Source organism: Sturnira hondurensis, unplaced genomic scaffold, assembly GCF_014824575.4.
Source record: "Sturnira hondurensis isolate 20B ecotype Veracruz unplaced genomic scaffold, ASM1482457v3 Scaffold0017746, whole genome shotgun sequence".
NCBI lineage: Eukaryota > Metazoa > Chordata > Mammalia > Chiroptera > Phyllostomidae > Sturnira > Sturnira hondurensis.
The window spans coordinates 1,709,495-1,733,642 of NW_028090377.1; the positions used below are offsets into that span (position 1 = coordinate 1,709,495).

At 37.7% G+C, this 24,148-nt stretch overlaps 2 protein-coding genes across 2 annotated transcripts; both read left to right on the plus strand.

Moving 5' to 3' along the window:
- The first annotated feature begins 1,916 nt into the window (after positions 1-1,916).
- Positions 1,917-11,223, plus strand: LOC119002672 (olfactory receptor 51F1-like). Its single transcript, XM_037068693.1, has 3 exons — positions 1,917-1,977; positions 3,389-3,444; positions 10,258-11,223. Exons 1-3 carry the CDS (start codon positions 1,917-1,919, stop codon positions 11,221-11,223), a joined length of 1,083 nt encoding a protein of 360 aa, XP_036924588.1.
- An 11,732-nt stretch (positions 11,224-22,955) lies between these two features.
- LOC119002673 (olfactory receptor 51F2-like) lies at positions 22,956-23,906 on the plus strand. Its single transcript, XM_037068694.1, has one exon. The coding sequence runs from the start codon at positions 22,956-22,958 to the stop codon at positions 23,904-23,906; it is 951 nt and encodes a 316-aa protein (XP_036924589.1).
- Positions 23,907-24,148: the final 242 nt, after the last annotated feature.

Genomic DNA, 24,148 nt, shown 5'->3' on the forward strand with positions numbered 1-24,148 from the left:
AAACATGCCAGTCTGTGACATCATTTGCCTTCATATTCATGTTTTCCAAACTTGTTAATCCAAAAAGAAAGAACAGAATTAGAAACGAGAAAACTGTGCCATAGGAACTTGCAATAAATGTTATTTATTATCAATATTTTACTACGGTAAATAGTAAAATATTTTGCCTGTCAAATCAACAAATACTTTTAAAAACAAAATACACAACATTGTGTTTCTGTGTTATAGTGGACTAAGCAGTATTTTTATGATGTTTGTGTGAACTTTCTGGAGGTGAATTTTCCAGTATATCACCTCAACATGCCTATAGTATTCTATTTCCAAAAGTTCATCCAAACCAATTTATCAGAGATGCAGACTATGTTTTCCAGAAGGAAACATCAACTGCAGCATTATTCACAGTTGTCAAAACTGTAGGTAGCAAAAATTCTCAGCGACATAAAAATAAAATGTTGTATCCAGTCATAAAATGGTATACAACCTTCAAAATTCACGCATGTAGCAGCTTATATGGATGGTCATGCTGAATGAGGAAGTGGAAAAGCAGAAATCAGGGCTAAGAGTCTTACAAGGCAATGCATAGTGCAAGTTCTGAAAGAAACAGAAAGTATGAGACAGGAGCAAGAGCCCTGAGGCACATCAGGTAATCTAGGGTTAATGTACTCAAAGTGTAGAAATAAATCTAAAGCAAGCAAACAATAACAACAAAAATGGTCACTGCATTAATGATGGTTCTGTTTAGGCCATTATTTAAAAAAATATCAGGGTCCTACAACTTCTACTGACCCTCCGGGGTCTGATGAAAGTCTCATTTTCCTCTCCTCCTGGATCCAGCCATGTGAAATTATTAGCAGTTCTTCTATCCTGTTGGTTTGGCCAACGCCAACCATTCAATTTTAATGGACAAGGAAATGTAGCTCATTCTTACCTCTCTCATTTAACTTCTCTGGCTGTTCTTATTATTCCTATTTATCTAATTCCTCTCTGCTCCTACTACATCTTGTAATGCTTCCATCAGCATTCTTTACTCATTATTCCAAAAATATTGTATGCATACCATATATCTGTTATTAAACAAGATCTGAGGTTATAACAGTGAATGCAATAGACATTGCCCCAGGTATACAAAGTCTAGTGGAGGACAAAGTGAAGTATATGAGAAATTACAATACTGTGTTATAGTCACTCTAAAATGGGAATTAATAAAGATCTTTGCTATTGAAGGACTAAGTAGCATAGGAATCACCTGAATTCTTGTTAGAAATGCAATATATTAGATATACTGAATCATATTCTGCATTTTTGGACGATACTTAAGGGACTCTTGTGACAATCATGTTTGGGAAGAATTCATATAGATCACATAGGTGTTGGGACAACCTAGTCCCGGGTGGTCAAGGGAAGCTAATCAAATATAATTGCTAAAAGGAGATCTAAGTAAATAAAAAAATAACGAATTAAGCATACTTCTTGGTATAAAGAGCTGTGCCAAGAACTACATTGCTTTGCAAAAATCTGCTGTATAGAAACAAACGGTGAGAAACTATTTCCAGGGGAGCTAGGGAGGAGGGGAGGAGAGTAGAGGGTACTGTGAACAGACTGTTAGAAGGTCAAGAAAATGTTTTAGGCACAGGGAGCAGCTGTGGTGTTTCATCCCACAAGCAAACTCAGCACAGTATTGGCAAACCATGGAGCAGGGCAAGTGAAAACAAACACAAAAACAAAACAAAAAGCAAAATTAAAAAAAAAACCCACAACATTCAATTTACATTCATGTATCTTCAGTTTTGAAATCAGAAAACTTAGGAAAAACTATTTTAATTGTTATACAAATGTAAATTTTATGTCAGTAAAATCCCTTTGAGTTACATTTGGGGCAGAACCAAGGAATCAATAAACACCTTAGTACTACCGCAATGAACAGATTGAGACAAGGCTCAGAGGTGGGCAAAGCATGCCATATTCAGAGAACTGAAGGTGAGTTCAGTAGGGTTGAAGCAGAGAAGGTGGAAAGACACTGCTCTCAGGATAGGGCCAGGGGGGCTGCAAGGCCAGATTCCTCAGGGAACCAGGAAGCAAAAAGGTCAGAAGCAGAGCGATGTCTGAATCAGATCTGTCTTATTGTAACAGTTGCCTTATCTATCAGAAGTGTGAGCTTCTGATAGAAGGTAGAGACTACACCTTTATGTCTCATGTCTGGAACACAGTATCTGACACATACTTGGCACTAAATGAAAGTTTATTAAATTGCTATATTAATGAAAAACCATAATAGTGTGACAAATAATATATTTTGAATGCGTGCAGAATGTACTAATGCTAAGACTTTTCCATGAGCTAATTAATATTGGGTTATTTTATGTATCATATAAAGTAAATATGTGAATTAGATATAATTATTTTCCCTATGTAAAAAGTGAAGAAATGGAGGTGGGGTGGTTACATAGTTAGCACAAGGTCACACATTAAGTGACAAAGCAGAGTTGGACCCTGGCTGTCTGGTTCCAAATACTTTGAGTGTAACCAATGCTATGTCAGCTTTAATTGGGTAAGTGAATGCATGGAAAGTGTTCAAAATATTCAGGGCCTGGGACAAGAAAAAAAAAAAGAAAAAAACTTAGCCATTCATTATGCCTTTTGTCTCTGTTTCCACTGATTATTAGGCCTGGAGTGGCAAATGATTTAAATCCCCTGGGTTTGGTCTGAAAAAGCAGCTGAGGTTCTGCTAATTGCACCGTTTCCTGCAGCCCTGCTCAGCGACCAGCACTATTCAGATGGAGTCTTTAGCATGAGCAGCAAGATTTTCACATTTGCATCTCTGTAACAGCCTGGGCATCTCCTTTGCTTTTGTATCTTGGGAGCTTCTATACGAATTGTGATTTTTCCCACTGAGTCTCATACATTTCATGGCAATGTTATCCCAGGCTATGAAAATGTCTCACCGGTTCGCTGAAGGGCTTTCTCGGGAAAGCCTGTTTCTATTTGTCCAGAAGCTATCTAAAAACAATGGCGTATTTTGTTAAGTTCTTGATGAATTTCTGGAAAGGAATGTATCTTTCCAGACTTTCCCAGGGATCTAGAATCTTTTAAAAGGAGAAAAAAATTAAACAGAACAATTAAAGTGTCTGCTCTGCAGCAATGCTAGTGGAAATAGTTACCTCACCCCCTGCCCATATAGCAGATCTTTACAAGGCAACATAAATCTTGGCACAGCTTTGTATGCCAAGAAGTATGTTTCATTAGTTATTATTCTTAAAACTTAACAACCCTTCCAGTTTACCACTAATTTTTGAAGGCTGTATTAATAGACAAAGGCTAAAAGCCATCTATGAGTTTCCACTGTTTTGGCATAAACTCTGTTAAACATGCTTAATTGTCTTCATCACAGAGGTGAATGCACTGGTTTTAGTGTTAGGCTACCTATCAGAACAGCCTAGTGCTTTGGTAAGCTTTTGATGGATACATAAGAGATTAAAACAGTTTTGTAGTTTTCTTTAGTCACTTAAAGAGTAGACTTTATTCTTTAAAGATGTTTTATGTTCACAGAAAATCGAGTGAAAAGTGTGTAGACTGACCATATATCACCTGCCCTCACACGTGCACAGCCTCCCCTATTGTCAACACCCCACCAGCGTGGTTCATGTTATAACTGATCATCCCACATTGGTCCATCATCATTATTCAAAGTCCCTAGTTTACTTTAGAGTTCACTCTTGGTCTTTTGCATTACATGGGTATGGACAAGTGTACAATGACATATATCCACTATTATAGTATCACACACATTGTTCTCCCTGTGTTAAAAAATCCCCAGTGCTCCATTTATTAAATCCAACTTCCCTCCAGCCCCTAACAACTTCTGATCTTTGTACTGTCTCTGTAGTTTTGCCTTTTCCAGAATGTCATATCATTGGAATTATATGGCTTCTTTCACTCAGCAACATGCATTTAAGATTATTTCATGTATTTTTATAATTAATGTTTAACTTCTCTTTAGCACAGGAAATATTTTATTGGCTGGATGTATAAAAGTTTATTTATTCATTAACCTGAAAAATATACCAAGTTTGGCACAAATAACACTAAAAATCTTTTTATTATAAAATCATAAGTATGTAATTTTGTAACATAACAATATCATATCAAGCATCACCCTATGGCATTTTAAGAAAAATGTTCAAATTAAAACTATAAATTAATTCACTTGTATCATTACCCTACCAACCTCACTCAGGTGAGGTGTTACTTTTAACACTAAAAGCAGGTGTTGCTTTTACTGGACCCTGTATTGGTTGCTTTCAAGTTTTGGCAACTATGAATAAAGCTGCTATAAACATCCATGTGCAAATTTTGTGTAGACATAAGTTTTCAACTTGTTTGGGTGTATACTAAGAAGTGAATCGCTGGACTGTGTGCTAAGAGTACGATTACTTTTGTAAGGAACCACCAAACTTTTCTGCCACAGTGGCTGTACGATTTTACATTCCCACCAGCAATGAATGAGAGTTTCTGTTGCTCCCCATCCTCACCAGCATTTGGTACTGTTAGTGCTCTGGATTTTGGCCACTCTAGTAGGTGTGTAGTGGTATCTCATTGTTGCTTTAATTTGTATTTTCTAGTGACATGTAATGTGGAACATGTTTTTATATGCTTGTTGCTTCCTTTTAAGTTATCATTTGTTATGTCTGTGCATAAGTTAGTGACAACCCCCAAGATATTCATAACGCCCAGGAAAGGCCTTGGGCTCTGAACCACATAGTATTGCACTACTCTCAGTAAATACAGTTACTCAGAAACTGCTTTGTCATCTGGGTTCTGTCTTATGATTGCTGTGCTACTGACAAATGATGGGAGCAAACTCATCATGTGATGAGAGATTCCCATCTCATGATCACATGAATGATGAGAGATTCATTAATACCACTTATCTCTTAAGTGGTACTAATTTTATACTAGTCGAAGCTTTGACTTATAGCTGTTCAGAGGATTAGCAGGGCACAGCTGTATAGAGATCTCTCCTAGGAATTTGCTTCTAATGGGTAAATGTTTCTCACCAGGAAGATTCTGGGCTCTTTATAAAGGCTCTCTTTCTCAAATCTGATAGCTCTCCATTCCAGAGAACTCCCTATGAGTTCTCCTGGCAAAAGGGAATATCTTTGGAGACGGTTTAAGGGGGAAAGACTGATGAGAGACTGTTTCCCCAGCCTTAGCCCCTTTCCGTCTGACTTTAAAAGACTCTCTGCTACTGTCTGAGATGACTCTTCAAAAACAGGGGGCAAGATCAAATGCACTCCCTTTCCAGATCCAGGAATTTTTCTTTGTATGAGGTCAGTATTTCAGTACATTGAAGTATTTTCTGAAAACATTTAAAGAAAATTAATAACTTCATTAGTATATATTCAACACATGCAGATATTATATATATTCATATGGTTTATTAATTTGAAAACAATTTCAGTATTGTTCAAAATAGTCATTAAAATATAGACTATAGTTATAAAGTCATGAACATGTATTCATTCCACATTTTTAAAAAGTTGAAGTTCTTTTTAAATAAGGAGTGACAAAGCATACGATTTAAAGTCAGAGAGAAGAAAGTAACATGGTTCTTCTGAGCCTTGATTTTTTACTCTCAGTGTCAATTTTCTCATCTATAAAAAGTAGCTAATAATACCCAAAGCATGTTACTGTGATAGGGATGAATATGAAGCTTTATAGTTGGGGAAGTCTATCTATATTCTTGGTGGTCTGGTTACAAGCACATTTAAATCATTGCCCTGGAAGAATTCTCCTTGGGAGAGAAAAAATTATTCAAATATATCTTTCCAAAAATAGTTATTTAACATTTGCTCATTAGTTTTAGTGTAAGAACACTCAAGGGTGATTTAAGAAATATAGAATTAAGCCCTGGCTGGTGTGGCTCAGTGGACTGAGTGCTGGCCTGTGAACCAGAGGGTCACTGGTTCAATTCCTAGTCAGGGCACATGCCTGGGTTGTGGGCCAGGTCTCCAGTTAGGGACATGTGAAAGACAACCACACATTGATGTTTCTCTCCCTCTCTTTCTCCCTCCCTTCCCCACTTCTAAAGATAAATAGAAAAAAAATCATATAATTAAAAATAAAAAATAAACAAAAGCTACCCTAGCCACTGATACAGTTCCCTGCATTGGAGTAGTCTTACTATGTTCCTCTGATTATATAAGTTGAGTTGAAAAAGAATATTGTGAGAAGCATGCAGGGCAGTGGAAAGAAGGATTCTGAGAAAAATATAATAAAGAAAATTTGGGGACACATAGGAAGCATGTATTACTATTGTTATTAAAGAGAAGGCTAGCTTGGAAACCTAGATAACCCCCTGGGGTCTTTTCATTTATTTGCTATTATAAAAAGAGCCTTAACTTGAGAGCTGTTTCCACATCTTTAAACTTAAGAACTATGCCTTTAAGATTGTTAACATTTTATCTAGAAAGAGAAGTTTTTATCAGTATGTCTAAATTTGTACGAAGTCCTAGTATCGAGAATTATTACCAGATTAATAAGAAATCCATTAGTTTGTCATCTCTTTTAATATATGCCAACATGGTTACATGACTTTACATCTAACTTGAGGGGGGTCATATTTCGGGATCACAATATGTGCCTGACATTAAGTGTCTGGGGTCTCTAACTATGATTAGATGCAATTCATTCATATATTCAGCAGATATTCTTAGATGCTGCTGTGCCAGGCATTTTTCCTGGCTCTGAGATTATAGGCCTGGGCAAAACTGATGAGGTCCTTGCATTTTCCTGGGGGTCCTTTTTGCCTTAGTGGCTATGCTTCTACAGCCTTAATAATAGATATTTCCGTTGTCTTCTCCTTGAGTACTGTTAAATTTCTCAGGGTTGTTTCCTCAGACTTCCTTCTGTTTAGATTTTATTACTCCAACTTATTTTTACCACTTCTGTGACTTCAATCCTGACCCCAGTTTGACAACTCTGAAGACATTATCAGGAGGGCATCACAGAGGTTCTTGCAAGTATGTCACGGGTGAAAAAATGAGGCTTGTCTTCCAACTGATGTCAAAGTGCTCACTCCAAACTCCTGGATTTTATTTTTGTTTTGCACTGTCTCAAGTCAAGCTTTTCAGCCATTATTTTTTGTGTGTGTGTGAATCCTCAAGAGGCTTTCTATATTGAGCATTTTTCTCTTTCTTCAAATACCTAGACAAAAACCTTCTTGGTTACATCTCTTATAACCAATTATTCTCATTCAAGTTGAAGCCACTACCTGTTCATTCGATTTGGGGGTGGAATGAGACTTATCGAGTTAACTTATACTCAGATATTTTCTTTGCTAGAGTCATGTACAAACCTTCTTGGAGTACCAGGTCAAATTTTAATTCTGTCCATTGTACACACTGACATTTCATAGAGATAAACATATCTGTTGAGAGAATGCATGCATCAATGATTGAAAGAGGAACTCAGACTTTAGAAACCATACATTCCTTCTGTAGATAAAAGTAGAGTATCAGAAAAAGTGAGTACAAAAATCAATATAGAGGAACTTCTTTGATTCTATAGAATTATTGAGCTGGGTAAATGCATGCTTATATCCTCAAACAAAGAAGATGATTCATAATCATCATCCTTCATCTAAATAGAGGTGAATTCAGCATCAGTGATGGTTTCTTAGGAAACTCACTGCCCCAATACATTTTCAATGCCCTTTGGCAAAGGTGGAAATTCAAGCTTTTGAGACATCCTCTCCAATTAATGTCTGAGAGCTTCCATTGAATTTTATTGTTTTTGTTGAGGTTACCTTTAGGATGTCTGTCTTTCAGGAGAATTTTCCTTAAATAATATTAGGTTCAAGTTACTGCCTGTATAAGCATTTTAATATCTATCACTCACTATGGTCTATTTGCACAATTTTAACTGTTTTTTCCTGATATTTAGATTTTATCAATAGCTGCTTCATATTTGATCAATCGTAAGTGTTTTTCTGATTGAGTTTTTTGATGAATATTTGTGGGGGCGACTTCTCTCACGAGTCTCCCCTGGGTGCCACAGACGAAAGTGAATAATGACCGAGACATGACGGATCTGCTTGGGGAGAAGTGAGCTGTGGCCAGTTTCTCAGGGGAGACAAAGGCCAGCAGCGGCCAGTTTCTCCAAGGAGAAAAAGGCCCCAAGCCCCCCGCTTCAAGGCTTTTATTGGGTTCTAATACACAGGAATACAGGGCAGCAAGGATCAAACAGTAGATAACATTTCAAAAATATCTGAGGACTTCAGAGTCTGAGTCAGTGTCTGTCAGGAAGAGAGTTGCAGAAACTTTGGGAGATACACTCATATCCTCTCCGACCCTTATCATATGAATGAAAGCACTCTTAGCGGAGCAGAATTCACAGGTTTATCAGCAAGTCTTTGTGATGCCAGATTTTCCCCCAGGACATGCTCTAGCAAGGCAAGGAGCTGCACCTCCCCCCAACAGGTATTCAGGCTTAAGGGGATTAGAACCAGGAAGCACTTCTCCAAGAGAACATGGGCGCTTGGGCTTTGACAAAGCTGGGGGGCGGCGAGAGTCCATTGCTCTTTGTTGCAGCCCCCCGAGTTCTTCCATGAAGGCCTCCCAAGTGATCGAGTCTGGCTTAGGTTGCCCCCCACTGTGAGGGGTCTTACCTGTTATTGACTTTTGACCAAGCCTTGGGGGCAGGGAGAGGAAACTGAGGCAGCATTTGCTACCAGAGACAAGCTTTGTCTCCTGTGGCTGGCACTCCAGAGGTTGTCCCTCGCCCTTAGCCACAAGGGGTACAAATACAATTCCTAAAACCAGGCAGAGTGGTCTACAACAAATATTTAATATTATCTTTATTATCTTATTTTCATACTGGGTACACAAGGACTTATATATTTTGAACTTCTGGCCAAGATAGAGGCATAGGTAGATATACTTTGCCTCCTTGCACAACCAAAAGAAGGACAATGACAAATTTAAAACCAAAAAACAGCCAGAACTGCAAGAAAATCAAACTGTATGGAAGTCTGACAACCAAGGAATTTAAGAAGAAACATTCAACCAGACTGGTAGGAGGGGCAGAGATGGGCAGCTGGGGCAGAGAGGAAGCAAGGTGAGGTAGCAGCTGGCAGACTGGGTGGTCCCACATTTGCATGCGGATAAACTAGGAAGAATGACTAGGGAGCAAGACAGACTGCACAACACAGGGTTCCAGCATGGAAAGGAGTACTCAAAGTCATGAAAAGCAAGGACCTACATCCAAGATGACTCTATCCAGCAAAGCTATCATTTAGAATGGAAGGGCGGATTAAGTGCTTCCCAGATAATGTCAAGTTAGAGTTCATTATCACTTAGAGTTCATTATCACCAAGCCCTTATTATATGAAATGTCAAAGAGATTTATCTGAGAAAAGAGAGATGATCAAAACTATGAACTGTAAAATGATAACAAACACAACTATCAACCACTGAACCTAAGAAAACAAAACAAAAACAAAACAAACTAAGCAAACAACTAGAACAGGAATAGAATTAAAGACATGGAGATCACATGGAGGATTATCAGTGGGGTTAGGGAGGGAAGAGATGGGAGAAAAGGTACAGGAAATAAGAAGCATAAATGATAGGTACAAAATAGACAGGGGGAGGTTAAGAATAGTATAGGAAATGGAGAAGTCAAGGAACTTATATGTATGACTCATGGATATGAACTAAGAGGGATGAATGCTGTAGAGAGGGGGGACGCAAGGTGGAGGGGAACAAAGAGGAGAAAAGTGGGACAACTGGAATAACACAGTTGATAAAATATACTTAAAAAGAACTTAGAAATTTTATTGTACTCTTAAGGGTTTTTGCCTTGGAAACAGAAATGAAGAAAAGCAGGATTAATTGTATTTTGTGTTGTCATATGGTTTCCCAGAAATACCTCATCTCTTCATGATCATAGAATTATAAACCTGGAAAACATATTGCCATTATCTATCTAACCTCCTATTTTATATGTATATTGAAATGTACTGAGCCTCGATATTACACGTGAAAGTCTTGCTAAAACCTACCTGTCTTCTACAGTGCTCTGTCCCTTCCCCTAGTTCACCCAAGATCAACTTCAAAGCTAAGAAAATAATAACTGGATATGCACTTCCATTGAAGAATGGAAAAAAGTTCACTAGTGATCCTAAATTATTTGATATATAGAAGAGAGTGGCAAATATTTTCTTCTCTGTTTTTACAGATATGCTTTTTCTCCCTCTAGAGTAATCTACTTCTTTCACTCATCATGCTCTTCAATCAGAGCATCTTCCACCCTACAGTTTTCTTTCTTACTGGCATCCCTGGTTTTGAAACTTACCATGCTTGGATCTCCATCCCATTCTGTTGTCTCTATGCAATTGCCATCTCTGGGAATAGCATGATATTGTTTGTCATCATCACTGAGGCGAACCTTCATGAACCCATGTACTACTTCCTCTCCATGCTATCCTTCACGGACCTAGGACTGTGCTTTTCCACATTGGTCACTGTGCTGGGTATTTTCTGGTTTAATGCTCAAGAAATCAGCTTTAATGCCTGCATTGGCCAAATGTTCTTCATCCATGGTTTTACATTCATGGAGTCTTCAGTACTTCTGGCAATGGCCTTTGACCGCTTCACTGCCATTTCTAACCCACTGAGATATGCCACAATATTAACCAATTCAAGGATCATCAAAATTGGCTTTGTAATAGTTATTAGGGGAACAACAGCTTTAGTGCCTTTACTTCTGCTCCTTAAACGACTGTCCTTCTGCCGTAGTCATGTCCTGCACCATTCATATTGTTTCCACCCAGATGTGATGAAGCTTTCATGCACAGACACCAAGATCAACAGTGCATTTGGCCTGGCTATTGTCATCTCTACTGCTGGTTTAGACTCTGTCCTGATCCTTCTCTCTTACATTCTAATTATCCACTCTGTGCTCAGCATTGCCTCCCCAGAAGAGCGGAAAAAGGCTTTTGGAACATGCATCTCACACATAAGTGCTGTTGCCATTTTCTACATCCCCATGATTAGCTTGTCACTGGTGCATAGATTTGGGAAGCATGCCCCTCCCATTGTGCACACTCTCATTGCCAATGTTTATTTGCTTATCCCTCCTGTAATGAATCCCATAATCTACAGTGTAAAAACCAAGCAAATTCGCAAGGCTGTACTAAAAATATTTCTTTCTAAACTAATTTAGGAATTTTTTAGAATACTATAGCTTTACAAAGTCTCCTCTAACTCATATCCACTGGTGTAAGTTACAAGTATACCTTGAAAAAGCATGTGTATGCATACTTTCACTCTATTCTGATGAACTGGTAACCTGCTACTTACGCAGTAAATCCACTGAGAAAAAGGACTGGGTCTTGTGGACTTCTGGTGCTTTCACAGATACTTCACTGGGCACAGAATAGGCCCATGGCTAAAATACGTCTACAAGCCTGGATGGATGAAGTCATGCTTTGGGGTCTAGACACTCTCATCACCTCTAGAGCATGTAGCTATTCAAGGGATATCTGATGTAATTTAGATCAGTAGGAAAGTCTAGGTTTCAGTACTTCTTAACAGTTAATTGGTAATGATTATTATTTCTCCAAAACAGATTATTCATGGCTAAGGGACATGAGTAAGTGTAACAAACAAGAATAAATGTGAGTAGAAAAGTTACTTGCTAATCCAAAAATTCCATTAGGTCTCTTTAGGGGGGCAACCTGGCTCTTTATCTAGTCTTGTGGCTTGCAGTTTTGTGTGTGTGTGTGTGTGTGTGTATTTTCCTCAAATAGCCATTTTTGAGGCACTTGCATCAAAAAAAGAAGAGCCTGTTGTCAGAGGTCTATATGTTTTTATAAGTTTTGCTTTAACAGACCTGTTGTAACAATGCTCACTCAAGGCTGTTTGAGTCAATGCTGAAAATAAATCTGGTTAATCTGATACAAAATTTGGAAGAGTAAGTGATGAAGAGCCTGCTAAGATTTTTGAGAACATTGAAATTGTTTGCAAATATTTCTAAATCAATAGTTCTGCATAATGGATATACTATGGCTTAGAGGGAAATTTTGATAGTCTTGCCATCCAGGTTGACATTGACATTGAGCAGGGAACTGCAGTATATTTTGGAGCCTCAAGTAAGGTACCTGACTTCCACAGTTATTTCAAAAGGAGCTGTAGAAATCTGTTTTTCTAAGATAGGAGAAAGATTAAACTCTTAGCTGAGCTATTTCTATTATGTTATTTAGACTCAAATGCTTCAGAATGCCAGGATTTCCATGACGTGGATCCTGCCTTCTGGTTTAGCTTCCTCACTTGCTCCCTGACTTCAACCCAGGATTCCAGGTGTTTGGAACATGATATTAGTCACCTCTGTTCTTTCTATGTTCTGTGCACCCTTGTCTCCTGACAGACTTGGGCTGATCTTCCTGCAGATGAAAACATGCTTTACTGTGCTCATCATAAACATGCCCTGTTGTAATCACCGAGTTTATGTCTGTCTCTTTACTAGGTTTTGAGCATTTAAAGGGAAGTGACTTTGGTCTATTCTCTGTATCACCAGTGAAAAACTCTGGAATGTGGTAGATAAAGTGTTTGTGAGAGAATTGGTGAAGGTTTTATGTATTTATTTGTTCTTGGCAGCAATAAAAAGTTTTCTAAAAAGAGTATAAAATTCATCCATGTGATGCTGGAGGATACATTTATCAGCAGAGTGAGGGCATAGTGTGGGGATCAGGAGTGAGCCCATGTACAGAACAGGTGTTCTTGTTTCAAATTTTACCCTCACAAACTTGTAACAAAATCTTTTCAAGACTTACAATCAAGAAACTATAACATCAGTCCCTGTAAAAGAAAGTGCAATGAGACAGAATGGAAGGAAGTTGTGAGGGGTAATGGAACCTTAGGAAGCTTCACACTCAGGGGCCACAAAAATGAACACCAGGAGTTTTCTAATTAATAGATTTTGTGCAGCCTGAGTCATGGCTTCTTATGTATGTCACCTACTGCTGAGTAAAGCACCTCCCCAGCTCCTCAGGCTCTTTCCTTGAAACTGAAATACCCCATCTAGGAATACCACATCTCATACTTTATAAGTAAAAATACTACACTCAGGGGAAAATCAGATGGCATACACTGGATTTCTATAAGAATGAGGGAGATTTATTAATTGCAAAGAGCTCTTTCCTACAATCTGTATTGTGGGTACATTCTCTTCTAACTCATGGGGTCCACTTAATCCATGGAACATATGTTTTGCTGCTTGGGGCAGGTGGTAGGTGCCCATGAAACTGATGAAATGAGAGTTTTGGGTTGAGTTACATTTTAAAACTGTCCCTTAAGGCCAGCTGTTTGTACTGCTGCTAACCATCACCACCACCACCATCCTTGTCCTCACTCTCACTTCCTATAATTAAGTGCTTCCTACTGTTAAATGTGATAGTATATTCGATGCTTTACAAATGAGCTACTAATTTCACAAAAGTGGAATCTGATGTAAAGTTGTTATTTGGAGAACCTCAGCTAGTTGGTGACAGTTCCAGCATTTGAATCTAGGCTTGCCCGACCCTATCAATATATAGCTGACTCTGTAATCACAGAGAGAGATAACTCATGGTAGCTCTCCATAGAACTAGCAACATGCTTTTACAGTGGGTTTGCAGTGTTAATTTATAAAAGGAGAAAGTTACTATCAATAAATGGGGAAGGGAAGACATAAACGTGTACAATAAAAGAACAGAATCTTTCATCCAAAAAACAACAAAAAAAAACCATATATACACACAGAGGCACAAACACAAATTACTCTGTGGGAAGGAGGGAGAGCTCAGTAAGATAAGGCCAATAGCCACCTGTGTGATTTCGGGGAAGCACAGCATAATTGAAATAGACAAAACAAGAATTTGTTTAGGTCCTGATATATTTTCAGATCCTTGATTTACAGCTCTGTAACTTACATCAAGTGTATATTGTTATCCTGCATTATACAGAAAAGAATGCAAGGTATTTGAAGTATAATGATGAATTAGCGATGATTCACATCCCATAGCTTATTTTAGTTAGAGAGTCATTTTTTTCAAAGAACTTATTATTATGGAATGAAATAACAACTATTCCAATGTATAAATAAAAACAGATGTTTCTCCAGGAGAAGTAGTAAATTCTTCAGACTTGAAGTGGAGAAAGTGATGTCACAAAAATCTTCCTAAAGTAATAAATTAATGTTAAATTCATAAATGGGTCAATGGAGCAAATAATGAGCCTGAAGAATTTAGCTCATTCAGGGAAGAGTGGGAAGTACATGAATTAAGGAAAGCATAGCAGTGCGGAAGAACCTGCTGCATTTGGCAGTTTAGTGACTAGGAAAAAACCAGGTGGACTATATAAAAAGGTTTCTGGGGTTTGGAAGAGGTTAGGTAACAGTGAGAGTGTGTTTTGGTGATATTGGGAAGATCCTTGACTGCTGTGGTGAAAAGATAGAGTTTCAACTTCATGCTAAAGGCAATAATGAGCTGGTTCTGTGTGAGAACTCATGTGATGATGTATTTCTGAGATCACATTTGCATCAATGTGGAGAATTTGGAAACACTAGCAACTAAGGACAGGGAAATTACTTATGAGAATATTGTTGTAGTTCTTTCAAAAACTCATGGGAGTTTTTTTTTAAATGGAGGTGATGCAACTGGAGAATAAGAAAAGTCAATCAAAGGCCATGTAAGATGTGAACTTATGTAAGTTTGGAAATTGGATGACCTGGACAGTTGTATAAGCAGAATTCTTAGAGATCACTCAAGGTTCCTGACCCCTAAATGCTAGTTCACCCCTCGAGTGTGAGTGGACCTATGAATGTCATGGGGTATTGCATCTGTGATTATGTTGCATTGTATAGCAAAGGAAGTTTACAGATGTAAATGAGGTACCCTGATTATTTGCTTCTGAGTTCATCAAAAGGGAGAATATGCTAATTATTTGAGCATTTAAAAGAGACAAGAAACAACAGAGGACTCCTCTGCTGGATTAGAAGATGCTAAATGTCCTTTTGCAGACAGGCCCAAACAGCTGGAAGCTAAGAGCAACCCTCAGCTCACATCAGCAAGAAGACAGAGACCTCAGTTCTATACCACAAGGAGCTCAATTCTGCCAACAATGTGAAGGAGTCAGGATGAGGACCCTGAGCTCCAGATGAGAACACAGTCCTGCCTGAAACCTTGATTTTAGGCTGGTGAAATCCTGGACAGAGATTCTGTTTATGTTGTGTGCTTACTGAAATGTGAGATAATGAATGTCTTGTGTTAGGCCATTAATTCATGCTAGTTTTTGTGCAGCAATAGCAAATAATGCAACAAAGTATGTTTCAGTCCGAAAAGAAGCCTGGTGTCAACAATTTATTCTGTCATTCATGATTTTCCCAAATTTATAGATCTTTAATTATACTCTTGATTTATTATGTACTATTGATTTAATCTTTATTTCAAATGCACATTTCCCCTATTCTAGGTTGAGAGTAGTTTGGGCATGTGTATTCTCTCCACTTTTCTTATAATCTTCAATTCATCATTGTTTTTCATGTTAACAGTGTTGTTACTGTTTTACAATTCACATACAACACAATTCATCCATTGACAGTGCAAAATTTAATGGTTTTTGTTGTATTCACAGAGTTGTGCAACTATCATCATAAAAAGTTTTAGGATACTTTCATAATTGTAAAAGAAATGCCGAACAACTTCTTTCCTACCTGGGTTCTATACGGTAGGATTGCTTTGATACTGGCAAACCACCCACGAGCAAACCCATGGGTAATTCATCAACACCATCTGTTCCTTACTTTTGCCCTATGAAAGTTTTGACTTGCAGCTCTTCAGGGTCAAATTGCTGTTGAACTTGAATTAAAATTCTTCCCTAGGACTACATTTGGGGAAGTAAGAGTGAGCTAGACTGAAAATAAATTGCCCTTTGTACTCTGTCATCCGGGGCACAAAAGGTTAGCAGGACACAGCTATATAGAGTTCTCTCCTAGGAATTTGTGTTTCTGCTGGGAAAATGTCTCTTACCAGACAGCTCTGGTAAGAGACCAGGGCTCTTTATAAGAGCTCTCTTTGACAAATGTGATAGATCTGTCACTCTGTCTTCCTGAGAACTCCCTATGTCTTCTGGCAAAAGAGAACCTCTCTGGAGATGGTTTAAGAGGGCAATCTCTCTCTCCCAATCTCTCTCTCCCACTCTCTCTCTCTTTCTCTTGGCTCTCTCCTCAAGAAACAGCAAGGTCTGGCAAGGATGTAGTGTAAAGGGAACCCTTATATATTGTTTGTGGAAATATAAATTGGTCCAACCACTATAGAAAATAAGGAGGTTCCTCAAAAGAATAAAAATAGATCTATCACATAATCCAGCAATTCCACCTCTAGGTATACACCCAAAACAAATGAAACAGGTTATGGAAGAGATATATGTACTCTCATGCTTATCGCAGAATTATTCACACTAGCCAAAATATGGAAATAACACAAATACCCATTCACAGATGAATGAACAAAAAATGTGGTACATACACCCAAAGGAATATTGTGCACCCATGAGAAAATAATATATTCTCTCATTTGTAACAACATGAGTGGATCCTGAATACATTATGCTAAGTAAGATAAACTAGACAAAAACAAGAACTGTACAATATCACTTACATGTGGAATTTAGAAAAGCTAAATCTGTAATAAACAGAGTAAAATGGTGATTACCAAGGAGTAGGAGGTGAATAATAATGATGGTGTCTAAGTGTATGAACTTGTAATGAGTGGTAAAAATGCCACAGAGCTCTAATACACAGTATAATGACCACTGACAATATTATACTATAATTATTAATGCAATAAATACTGGTATATCAGAAATCATATAATATATCAAAGTAACACACACTGTACACCTTAAACTTACACAGTGTTACACATCACATTTATCCAAAAACAAACAAACAAACAAACAAACAAACAAATAAGTACGGTTCCCTGGAATGACTCTTCAATGAGAACAGGATAAAACTAAATGACCTCCCCTTCCAGACCCACAATTTTTTTTTTTTGCATGAGGTCAGTGTTTAGTGCATTGAAATCTTTTCTGAATATGTTGGGGGCTGTATAATCTTCAGATAGTTTATAAGACAACAGTTCAGAAATTAGTAAACTTGTTAGCATACCATATATTCAATGTGTTCATTTGCTATGCTGATTTTAAAATAATTGCTGCAATGTTTAAAATACTTATTACAAATATAGTCATGAACATGTGTTCATTTATTCCACAATTAAAAAAAATTAAGTTCTTTTAAAGTAAGGATTGGCAAAAACATGGCATTTGGAGTCTGGAAAAAAAGTTCAATTCCTGAATTTGCCATTGGCTTATTGGGTGAGTGTGAGAACTTGATTCCTCTGAGCCTGTTTTCTAATCTTTGCCTTAGTTCTTCTACCTTAAAAAAGAACTAATGAGACCAATGCATGTTGTTGTGATAGCAGTGGATGTGAAGCTTTGTACTGGGAGCTACCTATTTTTATGATCTTGGTGGTCTGGTTATGGAAAATAATTCTCAGAGGGGGAAAGAGTTATTTCCAAAAATAGTTATTTATATTGGCTCAGTAGTTTCAGTGCAAGGAAACTCAAGGGTGGTTTAAGAAACACAGAATCTAAGAAACAGGAGTTTTCAGGTGATCTGTGGGCTTTGGGTGATAATGATGAATCAATACAGGTTCATTAGTTGTAACAAACGCACTGCCTGGTGGGGGATGGTGCTGATGGGGAAAGCTATATATGTGTGGGGAGAGGGTATATTTGGGAACTCCCTGTATTTTCCTCTCAATTTTGCTGTGAGAGGAAAATTAAAAATTTAAAACTGCTCTAAAACCAGAGACATTGAAAGTAAGAGCACACTGACAGTAACCAGAGGGGAGGTGGAAGGGGATAATAGGGGGAAAATGGGGGGAGGGCTTTCAGGAACACATATAAAGGACACATGGACAAAACCAAAGGGGGGTAGGATCAAGGGTGGGAGGTGGAGAAGAGTGGGGTGGGGGAATTTTGGGAGAAAAATGGAGACAATTGTACTTGAACAACAATGAAAAAAACCGCTCTAAAACAACAACAATAAAATTAAATAATGGGATATTTTACATTTTTCATTTTGATTATTCCTATAATTAAAATTGATATTATTAATTTTAATATACTTTAAAGTTTTTCAATTTTGTTTTATAATCCTCTACATAAACACTTTTCACCAATCAAAAAAGACTTAAGCAGCATTCTCAGGCAATATGAGAAGAAACACACATTTGGCAAAAGAAAGGAAATAGGATGATGTGAAAAGGAAAAGAAAAAAACAAAAGGAAAGCTATCCCTGCTCCCAAGCTCTGCTAATGGAGATCCCTGTGCAAGATAGTCCTACTATTTCCCAGGAGTTTTCTGATTAAGAGGTTTCAGGCAGCCTGAGTTTTGGCTCCTTATATATGTCATCTATCCCTAAATATAACATGTCCCCAGCTGCCGAGGCCCTTCCTGACGAACAGGGCAGGAAAGACCACATCTCCATACTTTGTAAGTAAAACTACTGCATCCAGGGAAAAATGAGACTTTACACATACTATTTTCCTTTAAGGATGGGGGAGATTTATTAATTGAAATGTGTGCTCATGGGTGCTTATGGAAAACTGTGGAAAGTTTTCCCCTTAAATCTGTGTTTGGGGACACCATACTCTAACTGATTTGGTTTCTATGATCTATGGACCATACGTGTTGATGCTTACAACAAGTTGTTAGCCTGCCTTTGCAATGGTGAGTTTTCCAGTTGGTTGTGTCATGTTTTAACACCACCATCAGGGCATTGGCACCACTGCCCTTATCCGTCACCAACATCATCCTCATCCACATTTACTGTTATTAAATGAATCCCACACACTAGTTAGCAGATTAAATGTTTTATAAATACTATCTCATTTAATCCTCACATATGAATGCTTTTGGTAAGCTACTAGTTTCACAGAAGTAGAATATAATGTAAAGCGCTTATTTGGAGTGATTCAACTAGTTGGTGGCAGAGCCAGCCTTTGAGCCTAGGTGTGCCTGATCCTATAACCATATTAGTGACTTTCTATATTCAGGGGAGGCAGTCCTTCACAGAACCTGCAACATGCTTCCACAGTGCGCTGGAATATTATATTTACATAAGGGAGAATAATTATCAAAAATGGAGGGAAGCACATAAAAGTTTATTTAAAATACTAAGACAGAACCTTCCATAAAAACCCCCAACACACAAGCATACATACACAGAGTACTCTCATTTTTTTAGAATAAAAGAAAGTTCAGTGAGATTCTTCCAATAGTCACATGAGTAATTTCAGGGTATGTGGCATGAATTGTCAACACTGGAATGTATGGAGATCCTGATGTATTTCCAGAGTCCTTGGTCAGTTTATAACTCTTGGATTTAAATTATATCAGAAAGTATCTATTATCTTCTCACACTGAACAATACAATGCAAGATATTGGGAATATAAGGGTAGATAAGCAATTATGTACCCACCCCTCACCATAGCTTATTTTAGTTGAAGAGACATATTTTTGAGAAAGTTATGATCACACAGTAGAACAACTACTAATCCAGATGTATAATCAAAAAGAAGGTGAATTCAGAGGAAGAAGCATTTCTTTCTGACTTGATCTAGAAAAGGTGATGCCACAAAATGCTTCTAGAAGTAATACATTAATGTTGAATTCAAAAATAAACCAAAAGAGAAAACAGTGAATCTTTAGAATTTGGAATTTAGGCTCGTTCAAAGAAAAGTGGGAAATATATACGAATGAAGAAAATTACAGCACTGTGAAAGAACATGCTACATTTGTTAGTTTGATGAAGTAAGAAAAAGTGCAGGTTGACTGTATGGAGTTGGGAGTAGTGTTAGGGGGTAGTGGGAATAGCCTTGATTGCTGCGGTAGAGAGATAAAGAGATTCAACTTCATGCTGAAGGCAATGAAGAACTCTGCATGGGGAGTGATATGAAGATGATTTTTTATATCACACTTGCATCAATATGAGAATTTAGAAACACTTGCAAGTCAGTACAGGGAAATTATTTATAAGAATATTGCTGTAGTTCCTGTGAAGACTAATGAGAGTTTTATTTTGAAATGGAGGCGATGGAACTGGAGGATAAAGACAGTCAATCAAAGACCATGTAAGATTTGAACTTAGGTAAGTTTGGAGATTGGATGACCTAGACAGTTGTGTAGGCAGAATTTGAAAAGGGCCCTCAAGTTTCCTACCCCTATATCATTGTCCAGTGTAAATTCACTCCTTGAGTGTGAGTTGACCTATGGATGTGATGGAGTATCACGCCTATGATTGTTATATTGTATGGCAGTTCCCAGATGGAAGTGAAGTCCCTGATTATTTAACTTTGAGTCAATCAAAAGGAGATTATTCTGGGTTAAACTGGCCTAATCGTTTGAACCTTTAAAAGAGACAAGAAGCAGTGGAGAGAGTCCTCTACCAAATTAGAAGATGCAAAATGTCTTGTTGTGACAGGTCCACGTGGTTGGGAGTAACCCTCAGCCCACACCAGTGAGAAAATGGAGACCTCAGTCCTGTATCACACAGTGCTCAATTCTGCCAACAATGTGAATGAGTCTGGATGAGGACCTGAGCTCCAGCTGGGAACACAGTCCTGCCTGAAACCTTGATTGTAGACTCATGAAGTCCTGAGCAAAGATTCCATTTATCTTCTGTTCAGATGTCTGACTTACTGAGACAAGAGATAAAGAATGTGTCTTGTTTTAAGCCATGTATTTGTGCTAGTTTTTATGTGGCAACAGAGAACTAATTCAATAGAGTACATCTCAGTCTAAAAACAACCAGATTTCAACTGTAGGTGTGAATGATTAAAGAGGGAAATGAGGATAAACAAAAATTCAATAAGTTGTTGGTTAAGAGAAGTGCATTCATGCTACAGGGAGCCATGGTTAATAAGAGAGGATTTTGTTGCTTGTTTGTTTTACATTATGTTTTAGTTTTAAAAAAGAAGCTGGCATATTTAGAGACTATGCTATTGCTACCAATGAAAGGGAGTACAAATTAAAAGAAAAAAGAAAAAAATGTTGGTGTTATTTCCTGAAGTAGAAAGAGATCTAGGTATTCATTTTTTTGTCAGTGTTTAGAGAATTTTCACATTCCCTACCCTCTCAATGATAATTCCATGCTGGATCCCAGTTGCCTTCAAATGTGATCTTTTAACCCTTTGTATCTCATACTGTAGTGGCATTCTGGAATATCTAAATATACACCACTTGGACATGCCTAGAACATCTTCATGCCTAGAACATTTGTTTGTAATGGTGATTTTTACTTATTATCCCCTGCACAAGTAATCTTCATGTTCCCAAGGAAGCCTTTCTTGACCTTTCCCCACACAACTTTTTAATATATACAGACTCTGTATCTTAAACACAAACCCTTTATTGTGTCTATTACACAACATTTTGTTTGTTTTCTTCACTATCCTATCCTTTGATAAGTATCCTTGAGAGAAGGTATGGTACCTAATTTGATTCTGCATCCCTATTGTCTTGGTTAAAGGATACACTCAGTAATTTAATGTTCCAAAACATTAAACTAATTCCAAAATTGATGGAGAAGCCAGGTGGTAGCGTTATCTTTGGCAAGGAGCAGGAGTTCTTCTTCTGAATAAGGGAAGAATTAAGAAAGGTTCAGAAAACCATAGCTGTGGAGGAAGAAGAAACCAAATGAAGAAGAATTAATCAGGGGGCACTGCCTAAGTCAGAGAAAGAATATTCCCATCTTCTCCCTCACCTATCAGATGATAAAACACATGGATAAATGTAAGGAGTATGCAGATAGAAGTGTAAAAGGAAATGTAAAAATGATTGTATAATGTTTTAGTTTTAATTTTTTAAAGTGACAACAGCTAATATTTGGTGACCTTTCACATCACAGTGTGATAGCCAAGTTTTTCACATACATTAACTAATTTTATTCTCACAATAATTCTGTGGGGTATTATAGTATTAATACTTTAGAGATGGAGAATTTTAGGAACACACAGTTTAGTTATTTATCATGTGGATTACTCAGCCAATAAATATATCACTTCATACTTGAACCCATAAGAGTTTAGAATATATAATCCTAAAAAATTGATTTGGGATGCCAAATAAAAATTCATAATATCAGAATATTCATAATACTGACCTTTGAGACCCTCTGTACTCAAATAGTTCTGTTTGTCTTGACTGCTTAGACTTGATGTGTGGTATGAAAGTTAATTAGGTACAATTCAAGTTATAATATTACAAATGGGATGTATGTTCACACAGGATATAATCACAACCACGAACCACTACTAGGGATTCAACAAACATTATCTCTTCCTTATGATTAGATATAATCAAGTGGATTGACAGAAAGTATCACAGTGATGAAGAAAATATTTTGGGGGGGTCACTGGAAGTTAACTTACTTTATTGCCTAAATTGAATTACAGCATATACGGTTTGCTGTTCATCTAAAATGGCATAGAACCCTACAGACATGTTTCAACAACATTCATTGGCAGCCTGCCAAGTGAAGTAAGGAAGTGGTGGCTATAATCTCCCTGAACAGACATGTGAATTTAAATAAAATGGGCCACTGTTAGATTTGTTTGTGTACAAATCCTGTATCCTCATATAATTGTTCATTTTCTATTTTCTGCTCCTTAATTAGATATGGTCTAAGTTTTCTTTTTTAATCACTCTTTATGAGCTTTATATATAATATAGATATTATAGTTTATGAATGTTTACCCAATAAAATTAATTTCAAGTACTGTGTTATAAAGAGGTATAATTTATCATTGCAGGATACTCAGTTTAAGATTCTGCAGTTTGAATTCAACATGTCCGACTTCCAGAATACCACATCCTCTTCCATCATTTTCCTGCTAACTGGTGTTCCTGGGCTGGAAGCCTTCCACACCTGGATCTCCATTCCCTTCTGCTTCCTCTATATAACTGCCCTCTCAGGAAACAGCCTGATTCTCTTTGCCATTGTCACTCAGCCCAGCCTCCATGAACCCATGTACTATTTCCTCTCCATGCTGTCCACCACTGACCTCGGCTTGTCCGTATCCACCCTAGTCACCATGTTGGGTATATTCTGGTTCAACGCCAGGAAGATTGGCTTTAATGCCTGCTTGTCGCAGATGTTTTTCATTCAACTTTTCACGGTCATGGAATCTTCAGTGCTGTTGGCCATGGCCTTTGATCGTTTTGTAGCCATTTCTAATCCTCTTAGATATGCCTCTATCTTAACTGATCTTAAAATAGCACAGATTGGAGTAGCAATCATCACCAGAGGGACACTAATATTGACTCCTATGGTTCTGCTTCTTAAAAGACTGTCCTACTGCCGCAGCCACGTGCTGCACCACTCCTACTGCTTCCACCCTGATGTGATGAAGCTCTCCTGCACAGACACCAGGATTAATAGTGCAGTTGGGTTGACAGCCCTGATCACCACTGCTGGGGTAGACTCAGTCTTTATCATCCTTTCTTATATTTTGATCATTAAGACTGTCCTCAGCATTGCATCCCCAGAAGAGAGGAGGAAAGCCTTCAGCACATGCATCTCCCATATTGGGGCTGTTGCTGTTTTCTATATCCCATTGATCAGTCTGTCCTTTGTCCACAGATTTGGAAAACAGGCCCCACCCTATGTACATACTCTGATTGCCAATGCCTACCTGCTGATCCCCCCTGTGATGAACCCCATCATCTACAGTGTGAAGACCAAACAAATACGCAGGGCTGTGCTGAAAGTTCTCCATCCCATGGCAGTGAAGAACTAGATGGATTTTTAAATTTCCTATTTCTGGTTATTGCATAGATGAGTAAGTAAAATGCCACTTAGAGCAGTTAAAATGTTGAGTCTCAGGCTTGGATAAAAGGATTCTAAAAGGTCACCTTAGGTAAGAAGACTGGTCTACAAAAAAAACTTAGGTTCAAAATTCTCTATCACTATTTTCTTCAGGTAGGCAAGTTTACCTGTGCCCTAAAATGTGGCAAAATGCAGCTAGATTAGAGTTAGAGA